Source organism: Rissa tridactyla, chromosome 7 (genome assembly GCF_028500815.1).
Source record: "Rissa tridactyla isolate bRisTri1 chromosome 7, bRisTri1.patW.cur.20221130, whole genome shotgun sequence".
NCBI classification, from domain to species: Eukaryota; Metazoa; Chordata; class Aves; order Charadriiformes; family Laridae; genus Rissa; species Rissa tridactyla.
This window is the reverse complement of record NC_071472.1, coordinates 44,899,734-44,911,864: the sequence shown is the minus strand read 5'-3', so window position 1 is coordinate 44,911,864 and position 12,131 is coordinate 44,899,734. Positions and strand designations below refer to the sequence as shown.

Here is a 12,131-nt window from a genome sequence, read left to right as displayed (position 1 = left end):
CTTGGCTGGCTGGGATCCTGCGTGGCTGTGGCTCACCTGGCACTGCCTCGGCTGCTGGCCATACCCTTTGTGGGTGCCGTTGTGCCCTGGCAGGAATGCCCGAGGTGGAGGACCGTTGCTCGGACAGGGAGGGTGGGTGTCCTGAGGGAAAAAGGAAAAGGCCACAGTGCCCAGTCTTAATAGAAAACCAAATGGAAGGTTTTGGTGTGCTCATCAGCAGGTCTTCTCCAGGTTTGCCAACTGTGTCCCCCTCCAAAACAGCTGCCAGCATTTCATATATGCACCCCACGCTCATTTGGAGCTGCAGAAGCTTAGTTCATTGCTCTTATTCATAGAATCACAGAACAGTTTGGGTTGGAAGGAACCTTAAAGATCATTTAGCTCCAGCCCCCCTGCCCTGGGCAGGGACACCTCCCACCAGCCCAGGTTGCTCCAAGCCCCGTCCAACCTGGCCTTGAACCCCTCCAGGGATGGGGCAGCCACAGCTTCTCCAGGCAACCTGGGCCAGGGGCTCACCACCCTCACAGCAAAGAGTTTCTTCCTCACATCTCATCTAAATCTCCCCCCTTCCAGTTTAAAACCATTCCCCCTCGTCCCATGGCTCCCCTCCCTGATCCAGAGTCCCTCCCCAGCTTTCCTGGAGCCCCTTTAGGGACTGGAAGGGGCTGGAAGGTCTCCCCGGAGCCTTCTCTTCTCCAGGCTGAACCCCCCCAGCTCTCTCAGCCTGTCCTCACAGCAGAGGGGCTCCAGAGCACGTTATTCCCAGTGTTCATCATTAATGCTGTGATCAGGACCGGGAATCCTCGTCCCAGAGAGGCTGCTCCATGCTCAGCACACAGGATTGTCCCTCGCCCCGTAGAGTCACCACCCAGGGACACCACAGCACCCCAAGCCATTCCCACCCTGGGTTGGACACAGCTCCAAGCAGCGCCGGGAGGTGCGACTGCTTCCCCAGCACCAGTGCCCTGGGCTCCTCTGGGAGCAACCCGGGGAAGGCTCGATAACGCCGGCAGGAGGATTATCTCTGAATTATTAGATGTATCACGAGACACACTCTCTGCATTTCCTGTTTTGTGTTTTTGCGCGGTTATTAAAATGATATATTAACCAAAAGGCCGGAGAACTCCCAGTCAAGCAAACAGAGTATAAAAATAATGCCATCGCTTGGTAAAGCCAAGCGGGATCACGGGCACCTCAGTGCCGTGTTGGTCTTGGTGGGGGCAGCGCCTGCCGTTGTGGGGGTGAAGCAGGGGGGTTATTTGTGAGCCTGCCCTCAGCGCTCCCAAGTCATAACAGATGGGATTGCTTCCCCGGAAACCTGAATTTCTAGAGTTTATGGTGCTTGGCTTGGTACAGTTGCACTCTGTCTGGCATCTTTACGTCTGAAGTCTAAATGATATAGCATTTTGACATTCTTCTTCTAGTATCACTATGGATTTGAGAGGAAGGCCTCAAGAGAAAGATGGATGAGGGACTGCTGGGCAAAGGCACGCGGCAGTTCGTCAGTGCCCAGCTATCCTGCGCAATATTTTAAAGCATAGCAGGTTAGGTCTTAGCTCATCCATCTCTTACACCTCGGTCTCCAAGCTCCTGAAGGTCAGGTGAGAGCCTGGGGTTTGATTTCTCTATGCCCTTGTGACTGTAGGTGTTACCTACCTCGAAATCTGGGCAATTTGCAAATGTCTGCGGTTGTGGGTTCGTTGTGGTTTGGTTTTTTTTTTTTCTTGTTTCTTTTTTTTTTTTTTAATCCTCACCATTTTAACTCACTTTCATGGCTTTGTAAGACCTGTTATTATTTTGTAGCTCAAGACGTAGCGCTACGGAACGGAGCACTGCGATTTCGTCGCGCCTCCCGATTTTTGCAGCACCGGGATGCGTGTGCGTTCGGAATTGGCGCGGGGTTGTATCGCTGCAGGGGCTGCACAAACCCCCCCAGCACCACCACACACACCACCACCCCCTCCGAGGGCCAGCAGCGTGCCTTGCACCCTTCTAACGGGTACGACTGTGCGATCCAGGGGGCAATCTCGGCAAACGACTCCCGGGAAGCCCCGGTGCCCCGGGTGCTGCGGGGCTCGGGATCCAGCCAAGAGCCCCACCAAGCGGCGGCGGGTCCTGCTGCAGCCCCAGGGGGGCTCGGCCGGGGCTGGTTGGGGTAAAAAGCGGCGCCTCTTGGCCCCGGGGACGGTGGGCTCTGAGCTGGTTGGGGAGATGCAGGGAAGGATGCTCCAACCTGCACCTGGACGGGCTCCGAGCGCGCAGCCCCCGGACAATGTGAGCCCCGTCCACCCCAACCTCTCCGACCGCAGAGGCTCTGACAGGCAGAGCTCTCCTCTCCCCACGCCCAGGAGGGCCAATGGGGGTATTTTGCATCTCCGACTGAGTAGAGGTGCTGCTTGTCTCCTTCAGCTTTTGAAGGTTTCCCTACAGGTGGCTGCACCTGAGCGAATCACTCCTTTATTGTCAGCAGCGGGAAATGGGCATGGTGCAGCTCCTCCTGAAGGATGTGACTAAAACCAGCCCAGGTGAGTCGCGCTCCCTTGAAAGACCTGTTCCTGTGACCCACTCCAACATTAAAATGTGATAACAGCACGTCTGAAGTTAGGTGTGATGGGCCCCGTTCTCCCATTCCCCCACAGCTGGAGGAGGACACCACGTTTGGCTGGTTCCCGGCCCGCCCCGTTCCCCAGCTCCTCCCAGCCCCATGCCAAGGGGGGTGCCCTGGATCCGTCCTGGGGTCCGCACCAGCCTGAGGATGGGAGCAATGCTGCCCTGCAGCCCCTGGGGCAGTGTGGGCACGGCCCAGCGTGGATGGAGGGCGAGGGGGGGTTCCCTGGGCTGCTCCGACAATTCCTCCCCCTCTTTTTAAATCTGTCTTTTTGGCATAGCACTGGGACACTGTCGCAGGATTACCTGCAGGGTAGGCAAGCCTTCTGGGCATGCTTCTGGATGGGTACCAGATACAGAGCCTGCCCTGGTCCTCCTGGTTGATAATGTTGAGCTTTCTTACTTGTTTCCCACGCTGGCACACACTGATGCAGTAACAAAAGCTGTCCAACAACCGTAGTATTTACAGGCTTTTCTGTCCCATAACCTGCGTGCTTCGTACACCACATTCCAGTCACAGAGGAGGGAGCCAGCCAGCTTTATTGGGAAGAGCTGGGAGGGCTCATGTGAGGTGATGGGACTCCCAAGAAGGAGACAAGAACTAAACTGTGCTTTCCTTCAACCTCCTGCCATCCAGCACAAGACCATCATCCCTCCACCGCTAGACGGGGAGATCAGAGGCAATGACAGACTTTCCAGGCAGGGACCAGAGCAGTGGATGTCGTCATGACACGAGCTGGTAATGTGCGCTGGCAGCCCAGAAACTCCCTGCAGCCTGGGCTGCATCCCCAGCAGCATGGGCAGCAGGGCGAGGGGAGGATTCTGCCCCTCTGCTCTGTGAGACCCCCCTGCAGTGCTGCCTCCAGCTCTGGGGCACCAACAGCAGAAGGACACGGAGCTGTTGGAGCAGGGCCAGAGGAGACCCCGGAGACGCTGGGAGGGCTGGAGCCCCTCTGCTGTGAGGACAGGCTGAGAGAGCTGGGGCGGGTTCAGCCTGGAGAAGAGAAGGCTCCGGGGAGACCTTCCAGCCCCTTCCAGTCCCTAAAGGGGCTCCAGGAAAGCTGGGGAGGGACTCTGGATCAGGGAGGGGAGCCATGGGACAAGGGGGAATGGCTTTAAACTGAAAGAGGGGAGATTTAGATGAGATCTGGGGAATAAACTCTTTGCTGTGAGGGTGGTGAGCCCCTGGCCCAGGTTGCCTGGAGAAGCTGTGGCTGCCCCATCCCTGGAGGGGTTCAAGGCCAGGTTGGACGGGGCTTGGAGCAACCTGGGCTGGTTGAAGACGTCCCCGCTCATGGCAGGGGGTGGCACTGGGTGGTCTTTAAGGTCCCTTCCAACCCCAACCATTCTATGGTTCTACGACTCAGTGGGGATGTGGTTACTGGGATCTTTTCCTCTCCCTTCTCATTCCTGGTGCTTCTCGACCTACTTTCATTTTTTTTCACTCCTTCCTTTGGCTTCTCCTCTGCAAATTTATCATAAAGTTGTTGAGTTTGGTGGTCGAGAAATAAGAAGTGCTGAATCTTTGAGGGCACCAGACGTTTGCTTTTGTCGTGGTCCCTTCGCCTCGCCCAGAGCGCTGCAGGGAGTTCTTGCAGCACCAGGACTGTGCCGGTGGGGTGCTCTGTCCCAGCAGTCGAGGGCTGTGGTCTCGCAGGCTGTGCTGGCATTGCATATCTGTGACTCAGACAATGTCAGACCTGCGTGCTGCCACCAGAAAGGCAGAAACTCCACCTTTCTCTGGGACATTTTCCTGGTGGACCGAAACTTTCCCAACGATTTACTTCTTGTGGCATTCAAAGCCTCACTACCGCTCGGACAGGGCCATGGGATGTAGCAGCGGTGGTGATGCCCACCGCAGGGGTGTCCTACACCCCCTGGGCAGGTCACAGAGTTTGTGGTGGGCTTGAGCCCCCCTTTGCAATGCTGAGCCCCAAGGTCTGAGTTTCCCTTTGCTTTTGTCCTGCAGTCCCACCCGCTGTCCCTGTGCAACACCAGCGAGGATGAACACACCGAGTCGGGGTTCATCACCATCGTCAAGCTTGAACAGCCGGATCGGGATCCCAACCCCTGCCTGTCGCTGGCTAACAAGGTAGGTGCAAAAACGCCCCCAGCGGCACCAACCTTGGAAGCGAAACCCGTGGTGCAGGAAAGAGGGAGAGCAGGAGGAGGGAGCAGGTAGGAAAGAGCTGTTGGAAGGTGGAGAAAAAGACACGGATAGAGCAGGGTCCTTGGCAGAAGGGGTCCTTGGGGAGAGACGCTGTGCCAGCCAACCCCACTGCCCATCCCTCCGTACTTTTTCAACTGCCTGGCTTTGTAAAAGGTGTGGAGTTTTCCCTAACCTGGCTGCTCCAGGACAGGTCAGACCTTACCCCAGCATCCCGTACGCTTCACTGCCCGGCAGCCTCGTGCCCCTCCTGTTTCGCAGCCTCCCTTGCTTTGCTGAGCTGTTTGGGGGGGATTTGCGCTTCTTTATGTCCTCTGCCCTGTGGGAAAACGTGGACACGGAGAACATCTTCTGTGGTTCTGTCTTTAAAAATAATACTGTAATACTTCACGGGGTGAGGCATGTTGAAGAATCGGTGCTGAGCAATTCAGACAAGCACAAACCAGAGGAACTGGCGGTGGGACGTGACTCTTTAACAGCACAGGCCACCATCCACCCCGTGAAGCGATGGGAGATCTCAGAGGCCTCCTATGAAAGAGGTACCTTAGTGAAACAGCCCTTACCGTGGCAAAAGCTGAGGTCACTGATACAATTCTCCAGTAATAAGGAAGTCAGGTAGGAACGAGGGTCATTTTAAGCCTTAAAATCTTTGTGTCTCTGATAAAGTTGCATGGATAAGGCTAACATTAGCTTTTTCTCCAGTGGTTCACTGCATCCTTTTATTGTCTCTGTCTAAATGTTGTGTTATTTTCCACAAGCACCATACTAACATGAAAAAAACCACCTTGTTTAGCTCTTCTTGGCTTTATCTGGGTCGCATCCAGGTGATGCCGCCCCTGTTGTCGACTTTCTGCGGGTAGCGACGTGCTGGCGATGGGGACAGAGTCCTTTTCTGTCCCCCCTGCAGCTCGGCTGAAGAGGGCAGGCAAAACTTGGACCGAGCAGTTGTTCCTGCACAGCAGGTTTTTTTCGCAACAAAAGCAAGGAAAGGGATGTGATGCTGTGATGCCACCTCGGGGCTGCTTCCCCCCCACTGCTGCATGGGCAGCCAGGCAGCAACACCCGTCCCTTTCTGGACCAGGGTGGAAGCCTGAGTTGGGTTTGCTGCTGCCCTGGAGCTGATGCCAGCTGTCGGCACAAGCTGGTGTGCGGGAGTTACTGACTTGCTATCAGCTACCCCACTTCTGCAAGTTTGCCGACGACACAAAGCTGGGGGGGGCGGTGGCTGACACACCAGAAGGCTGTGCTGCCATCCAGAGAGACCTGGACAGGTTGGAGATCTGGGCAGAGAGGAACCTCATGAAATTCAACAAGGGCAGGTGTAGGGTGCTGCAGCTGGGGAGGAATAACGCCCCGCACCAGCACAGGTTGGGGGCTGACGTGCTGGAGAGCAGCTCTGTGGAAAGAGACCTGGGAGTCCTGGTGGACAACAGGATGACCATGAGCCAGCCATGTGCCCTTGTGGCCAAAAAGGCCAATGGCATCCTGGGGGGCATCAAGAGGAGTGTGGCCAGCAGGTGGAGGGAGGTCATCCTCCCCCTCTGCCCTGCCCTGGGGAGGCCGCACCTGGAGCACTGTGTCCAGTTCTGGGCTCCCTGGTTCAAGAAGGACAGGGAACTGCTGGAGAGGGGACAGCAAAGGGCTACCAAGATGCTGAGGGGACTGGAACACCTCTCTTATGGAGAAAGGCTGAGGGATTTGGGTCTCTTCAGTCTGGAAAAAAGATGGCTGAGGGGGGACCTTATCAACACTTATAAATACTGAAAGGGTGGGTGTCAGGAGGATGGGGCCAGGCTCTTCTCAGTGGTGCCCGGCGACAGGGCAAGAGGTAATGGGCACAAACCTGAACATAGGAAGTTCCACCTAACCATGAGGAGGAACTTCTTTGCTGTGAGGGTGTCAGAGCCCTGGCAGAGGCTGCCCAGAGAGGTGGTGGAGTCTCCGTCTCTGGAGACATTCCAAACCCGCCTGGTCGCGTTCCTGTACCACTTGCTCTGGGTGACCCTGCTCTGGCAGGGGGTTGGACTAGATGATCTCCAGAGGTCCCTTCCAACCCTATGATTCTATGATTCTATGATCTGGAAAATGTCCTGGCCCCGCCTGTGGGGGTTAGTGATGCATGAGGATGGTGGGATAAAGAGCAAACCCAAGGGCTTCCAGTGCAGCTTGTGGCAGGCATGAGAGCAAGGGCTCTGCGGGTGCCTGAGGGAGCACAGCGGGGTACTCCAGCACTCCTGTGTCCAGCCAGACGTGACCATCAGTTATAATGGTCCCAGGCTGCCGCATGTCCCAGGGGAGGACGCTGGGGTGGGGGCAACAATGGCTGGTTTGGTCCGTGCAGCTACTGTGGAGGATCTTGAACAGGAGGAAGGAGCAGCTTCAAAGACTCATCTTCCACCAAAGAACCTAAAAGGTTTAAAAACTAGGTTTTGCTAGTTTTGTCCTTAATCTTTGCGTCTCTGATCACAGCACTGGAAGTACCAGTGTGTTAGTGAGTCCAGGGGATCGGCTGAGGAAGGTCTGCCCAAGGAGGATAAGACATGCTGCATTGCTGCACTGTGGTCATCCTCACTAGCCTTGATCCCTTCTCCGGGACCACTAACCCCCCCAAAGCAAATCAACCCCTAGTTTGTTGCCACGCTCACGGCTTGATAGAGTGACAGTTCACTGCCCTTTAGTCACCACTGCTCTGTTACCAGAGCTGGATCCAGCACTGGATTTTGAGAGGCAGCTGAACGTGACGTCGGTTGCCATCATGCCAGGATCTCACCCAGGGCACCTCACAGCTCTTCTCCCCCCAGATAGGACTACTTTAGCCATGAAATACAGGCAGAAGCTGCGTGAGCTGGCCACATCCCCAGGCCCTGCCTTGTACCTTGGCTCCTCCATCCCCCTGCAATTGCTCTCTGGCCGCTTCTCCGTCCTCCTGACGCCTCTGCCAAGCTCCTTCCCTTCAAACATCATACAGCTTCCTTCCTCAAAACCCCCGGACAACGCTTCTTCTCAAGGGCAGGGATGCAGCTGGTGCTTGCTGGAGCAGGAGCCTTGTTTTCCTGGTGTGTGTTTCTTGCGGTAGAGCTTTGCATGTTGAATTGCGGCACTCTATCAATGATGATAAAAATAGCCATGTGCAAAGTGTTATCATAACCTCTGCTTCAGCTGTCACCCAGCCAAGCAGTGCACACAGACAACCCCGTCCAGCCCAGCATGAGGGTAACTCCGCCAGCTGCCCGACACGCTCTTCTGCCTCTCCTCTCTTAAATTCTAGCACTGCTTCAGCATCCGAAGCTATAATCGGTAGGGAAGGCATTTGGTCTGCAAAGGGAGAGGAAGGCTTGGAAAATACCTCTGAAATCAATTCAAAGTCATTTATTTTTCTTTCTGATGCATCGTTTGTAAATTTTTTGGTGTATTTTTTTTTTTTTTTAATGAGCGAACCGTTGATCGCAAGCCTGGTTGACAGACTTCTGAAACCTCCCAAATCATCCTGTAAATACATATTTGCACCAGAAGTGGTTCAGTCCTCAAAGAGGGAGGGTCAGCTGTGCCATGTGGCTGGGGAGATTCGGTGCAAAGACAGTGAGTGCTCAGAAAACGATCACAGCGAGCAGGTTGTGAATAGCTCAAAGAGAAGTTGTGTCCTTTGCGACAGGAGTCAGAAAGGTGTTGGGAAGAGTCTCCTGTCCGGTCTCAGTTCTTCGTTTCCCCATCGTTGGTGTCTTTATGGGGATAAAATCTTTGTAGAGCTGTTCATTGTTCGTCAAAGCTTGGCTGGCTCCAGCAGGTGGAAGTCACTACCTGAAAGTCCTGTTTCTTCTTTGGTGCTGGCAAGTGCTGGGGCTCCTTTGATGCCAGGCAGGACCCCAGTTCCTACCCCAAGCCTCCGATCCCACTTTTCCATCTTCCCCATCTGGTATACCAAACCCAAGAGTGTATAATCCTATCAGCAACTTCAGCTCTGCCTCCATGGTCTCCATCTGCAGCACCACTCACACCCTCGTCCCTGTCCCAGACCCAGGCACCCAACTTCTCCCCCGACATGTTGCGTGGAGGTGACCAGCACCTGCAAGCGAGAGATGGAGCCGAACCTGCTCCGCCGCTGCTGGCTGTGCCGGGAATGCCCCTTCCCTTGGCTCAGCCGGCGCCCTGCGTTTGATATTGCAGCTGGGAAGCGGCGGCACTGACCTCTGGCCCCTGAGCTGGGGTTTGGCAATGCAGTGGGTAAACTGCTGCGGCAGCTCCGGCAGCTCCCTGTTTGCACAGGCGCTCGGGGACGCGCAGATCAAAGGGCTCCGCATGAGTAACAGCGGCCCAGCCCTGCACTTTGTTCACGTTCCCCGTCTCCCTTTCACAAGAGGCTGCCTCTGCCTGCCCGGAGGGCTTGAAGGGCTTGGTGGGAGGACGTGGGTCACCCCGCAAGGTCCTCCAGGCAGTGTGCTTTGACCTCACCGGGCTGGCATGCACGCTCGTTTGGGTGGGTCTCGAAGCTGTCCTCCTCAGACTGCAGCAAGCGGTGGGCTGCAAAAAGCGGTCCCACTCCTAATCTTAGAGCAGACCTGCAGCCCAGGCACGGCCTCAGCTTCTCCCCGATGCGTGTGGGGGACGGGGACCAGGGAGAGCAATGTGCGTGGGAGCCAGGCCCACAGCCAGCCCCCGGCTGGCGCAGCCACGGTGAGGTTTGGGCAGAGGTTTCTGCTGCCCTGGGACAGGAGGGTTGCGCAGCGGTCAGCAGGGCTAAGGGGGCTGCAGATCCCTCCCCAGCAAATCCAGCTCCGAAGCAAAGGGCCACATGGCGCAGCCAGCTGGGGAATTTGGCATTTAGGTTTGTGGTTTGCTGTGACTGCAAGCCCACCAACTAATTTGCCCCCACAACTACAGGGAGCTCCAGCAAGAGTAGGCACTGCAGCTCAACACGAGTACAGGAGCCAAGGTGTAAACTGTTTTCTCAATCTGAGCAGCAGGTGCTTCTTTCTCCTGTGCAGAGCCAGGGAGGCAGATACGTATCCAAATGGCAGACATTAATACCGAGGTACAATACAAAATGTCCGCTGAAGCTTGTGTTCTTTTGGACAGGCGAAGCTGGCGGGGGAGCGTGGAGCCCGTGCCATCCTTTTTGACATTACCGATGATGAAAGCGCTGCTGATCAGGTACAAACCCCATCGATATCAGCTAAACCACAGTGCCCCTCTCCCATCCCCAAATGTGCCCGGGTCAGGACCCACCGACCACCACCACGCGGTGGGAGGTCCCGGGAGGATGCTGCAGGCTGGCTGTGAACGCGAGCTCTCACCCGGCTCACGATGCACACAGACAGTGCTCTGCTCTTCTGCTCGCTCCGTGGCACGTCCAGACCTCCACGCAGCAGCAGCGGGCCAGCAGCCTGCCCACAGCACCTTCCTGCTCTTAAAGGACATGGTCTGGTCAGTTGAGCTTTTCTGCCAGGAGCTAGATGCTTCCTCTTGGGAAGTCACAGATTACCCGATCCCATCTAGTACAGACAGCCCGGGGATACATTAGCGGAAAAATGATTTCTTGAGTCTTCAAGCCAAAGCCACAGCCACCCTGCTATGCTGTTGGTGATACTCCTGCTGCAAGTTTAACGTGGGTTTAGAGACCTCCAGAGGTCCCTTCCACCAATGCTGCTGTCATCTCTGGAAAGGAATTGGTTCCCCATCAAAATAATCAAGGGATAATGAAAAGCATCCAGCATTCGATAAGAGGACAAACAGGGGAGCTGGTGCCTGAGCTTATCAAACTCTGGGCTGACTCCTGCTCGCTGGATCCATCCCTCGCGGTTCTTTCGTGCACTTACAACTTAATTCTGATGCCAGAGAAATGCAGCAGTGAGTGCAGGCCTAGGAGGTGATGCTGAGGTTGCTCAGTAAGGGTGTGGGAGGTGGTTGGTGGGTCAGACGGCCACCCTGATTCAGGCCAGCCTGGAGGAGAGGGTGGACCGGGACACTGGCTGAGCCAGCCCGTGGCAGGCTGCCTGGGCACTGGTGGAAAACCAACGGTACGATCAGAAACAAGCAGTGTTCTGCAGATCACAGAGGGAGGAGGGGGAACACTGGTGGGTCTCACAGGAAGAGAAGAGGAAGCGTTTCTGTAGTGAAGGCAGCACTCGGCAGTGTTGTTGGCAGTTACCACGTGGCAGAGGAGAGACCCAGAACTTTTGCACAGGGGCTTGAAAGGGGAGCACAAGAGACACTGAGCAGTGTCCAGTTGTGCATGAGGAGGCACCGTCGGAGGAAATGAAGAAAGCCATGCTGAAGAGTTGGTAAAAGAGGAGGAGCTTCCATCTGGTTTCATCATACAGGGGTAGTGCAAGTTTGGGGGAGCAGGCAGTCTCTAAAGTGTGCGCAAGAAGCATCAAGAGGAACCAGACGTGCCTGGGGGGCCGAGGTAGTCCTTGTTTCAGACTGTTCTGGACCATCTCTCACTCTGTTTGTTTCTTTACAGCTGAGAAAGCCCCGAGGTCTGAGTCAGCCTGTGGTTCTGATCAGGGGCCATGATGCGGAGCTTCTCATGGGCGTCGTGAACAAGAACAGAGAGGCCCACGTGAAGATAGAGGTCAAGGAGCCACCAGCTTGGGTGAGAGACACATCATTCCCACTGCCTTCTGTATCCTCCTTCCCAAGCTGCTGTGCCGTGGAACAGGACTTGCCCAAAGATGCTGAGCTTTTCTCCCCAGGGACGGAGATCACAGCCCTTTGCAGCAGCTGCCTGTCTGCAGTGTTCAGATGATGCGCTGCAAATAAAAGCTCAAAAGCGCTTTCAGCTTATGTAGTTTCTTTTGCTGAAACGTGATGAGTGAGGTGAGGAGTTTCCCCGTCTCTTCAGGTGAGACGAAGCCTTGATTTTCTCATCTTGTGCTACCTTCGACCGTGGCCTCTAGGGAGCTGAGATTCTGCAAGGCAGAGGATTTCCATTCCTGCTGGAATGTGCAGAAAAGACTGAGCCATTTTGCTTTTACCTAGAAAGAGCAAGGAGGTAGATCTTGGCTAAGGATCACGTATTCAAAGGCTGATGGTCAGGAAGAGATGGGGATTCCCCTGCCTATCCTCTAATTCCCACCCCTGCCACACAAGAGTAATTTCTTTCCTGTTTTATCCAACAGCCAGACTACGACGTGTGGATTCTTCTCACGGTGGTCAGCACCGTGGTCGTCATCATTTTGATTTTTGTTGTTCGCACAAAGTGCCAGCTGAACAGGACTCAGGTACGTATCTCCTGGAGCAGGTGTGTCCGAACAAAGAGAAACACACAAAGGGCAGGAACGGACACAGCTTGGGAGGGGAAATGTGCCTCCGTGCGAGCTGAAGATGTGGCCACATGAGGCAGGAGCGGCTGAGGGAT

At 55.4% G+C, this 12,131-nt stretch overlaps 1 protein-coding gene across 1 annotated transcript in view; it reads left to right on the top strand.

Moving 5' to 3' along the window:
• Window positions 1–12,131, top strand: part of RNF43 (ring finger protein 43) — a 65,582-nt gene that overhangs the window by 41,429 nt on the left and 12,022 nt on the right. The window contains exons 2-5 of the mRNA XM_054209434.1: window positions 4,577–4,699; window positions 9,848–9,922; window positions 11,235–11,366; window positions 11,893–11,994. Coding sequence (XP_054065409.1) covers window positions 4,577–4,699; window positions 9,848–9,922; window positions 11,235–11,366; window positions 11,893–11,994 — 432 coding nt within the window. The remainder of the gene's footprint in view (window positions 1–4,576; window positions 4,700–9,847; window positions 9,923–11,234; window positions 11,367–11,892; window positions 11,995–12,131) is intronic.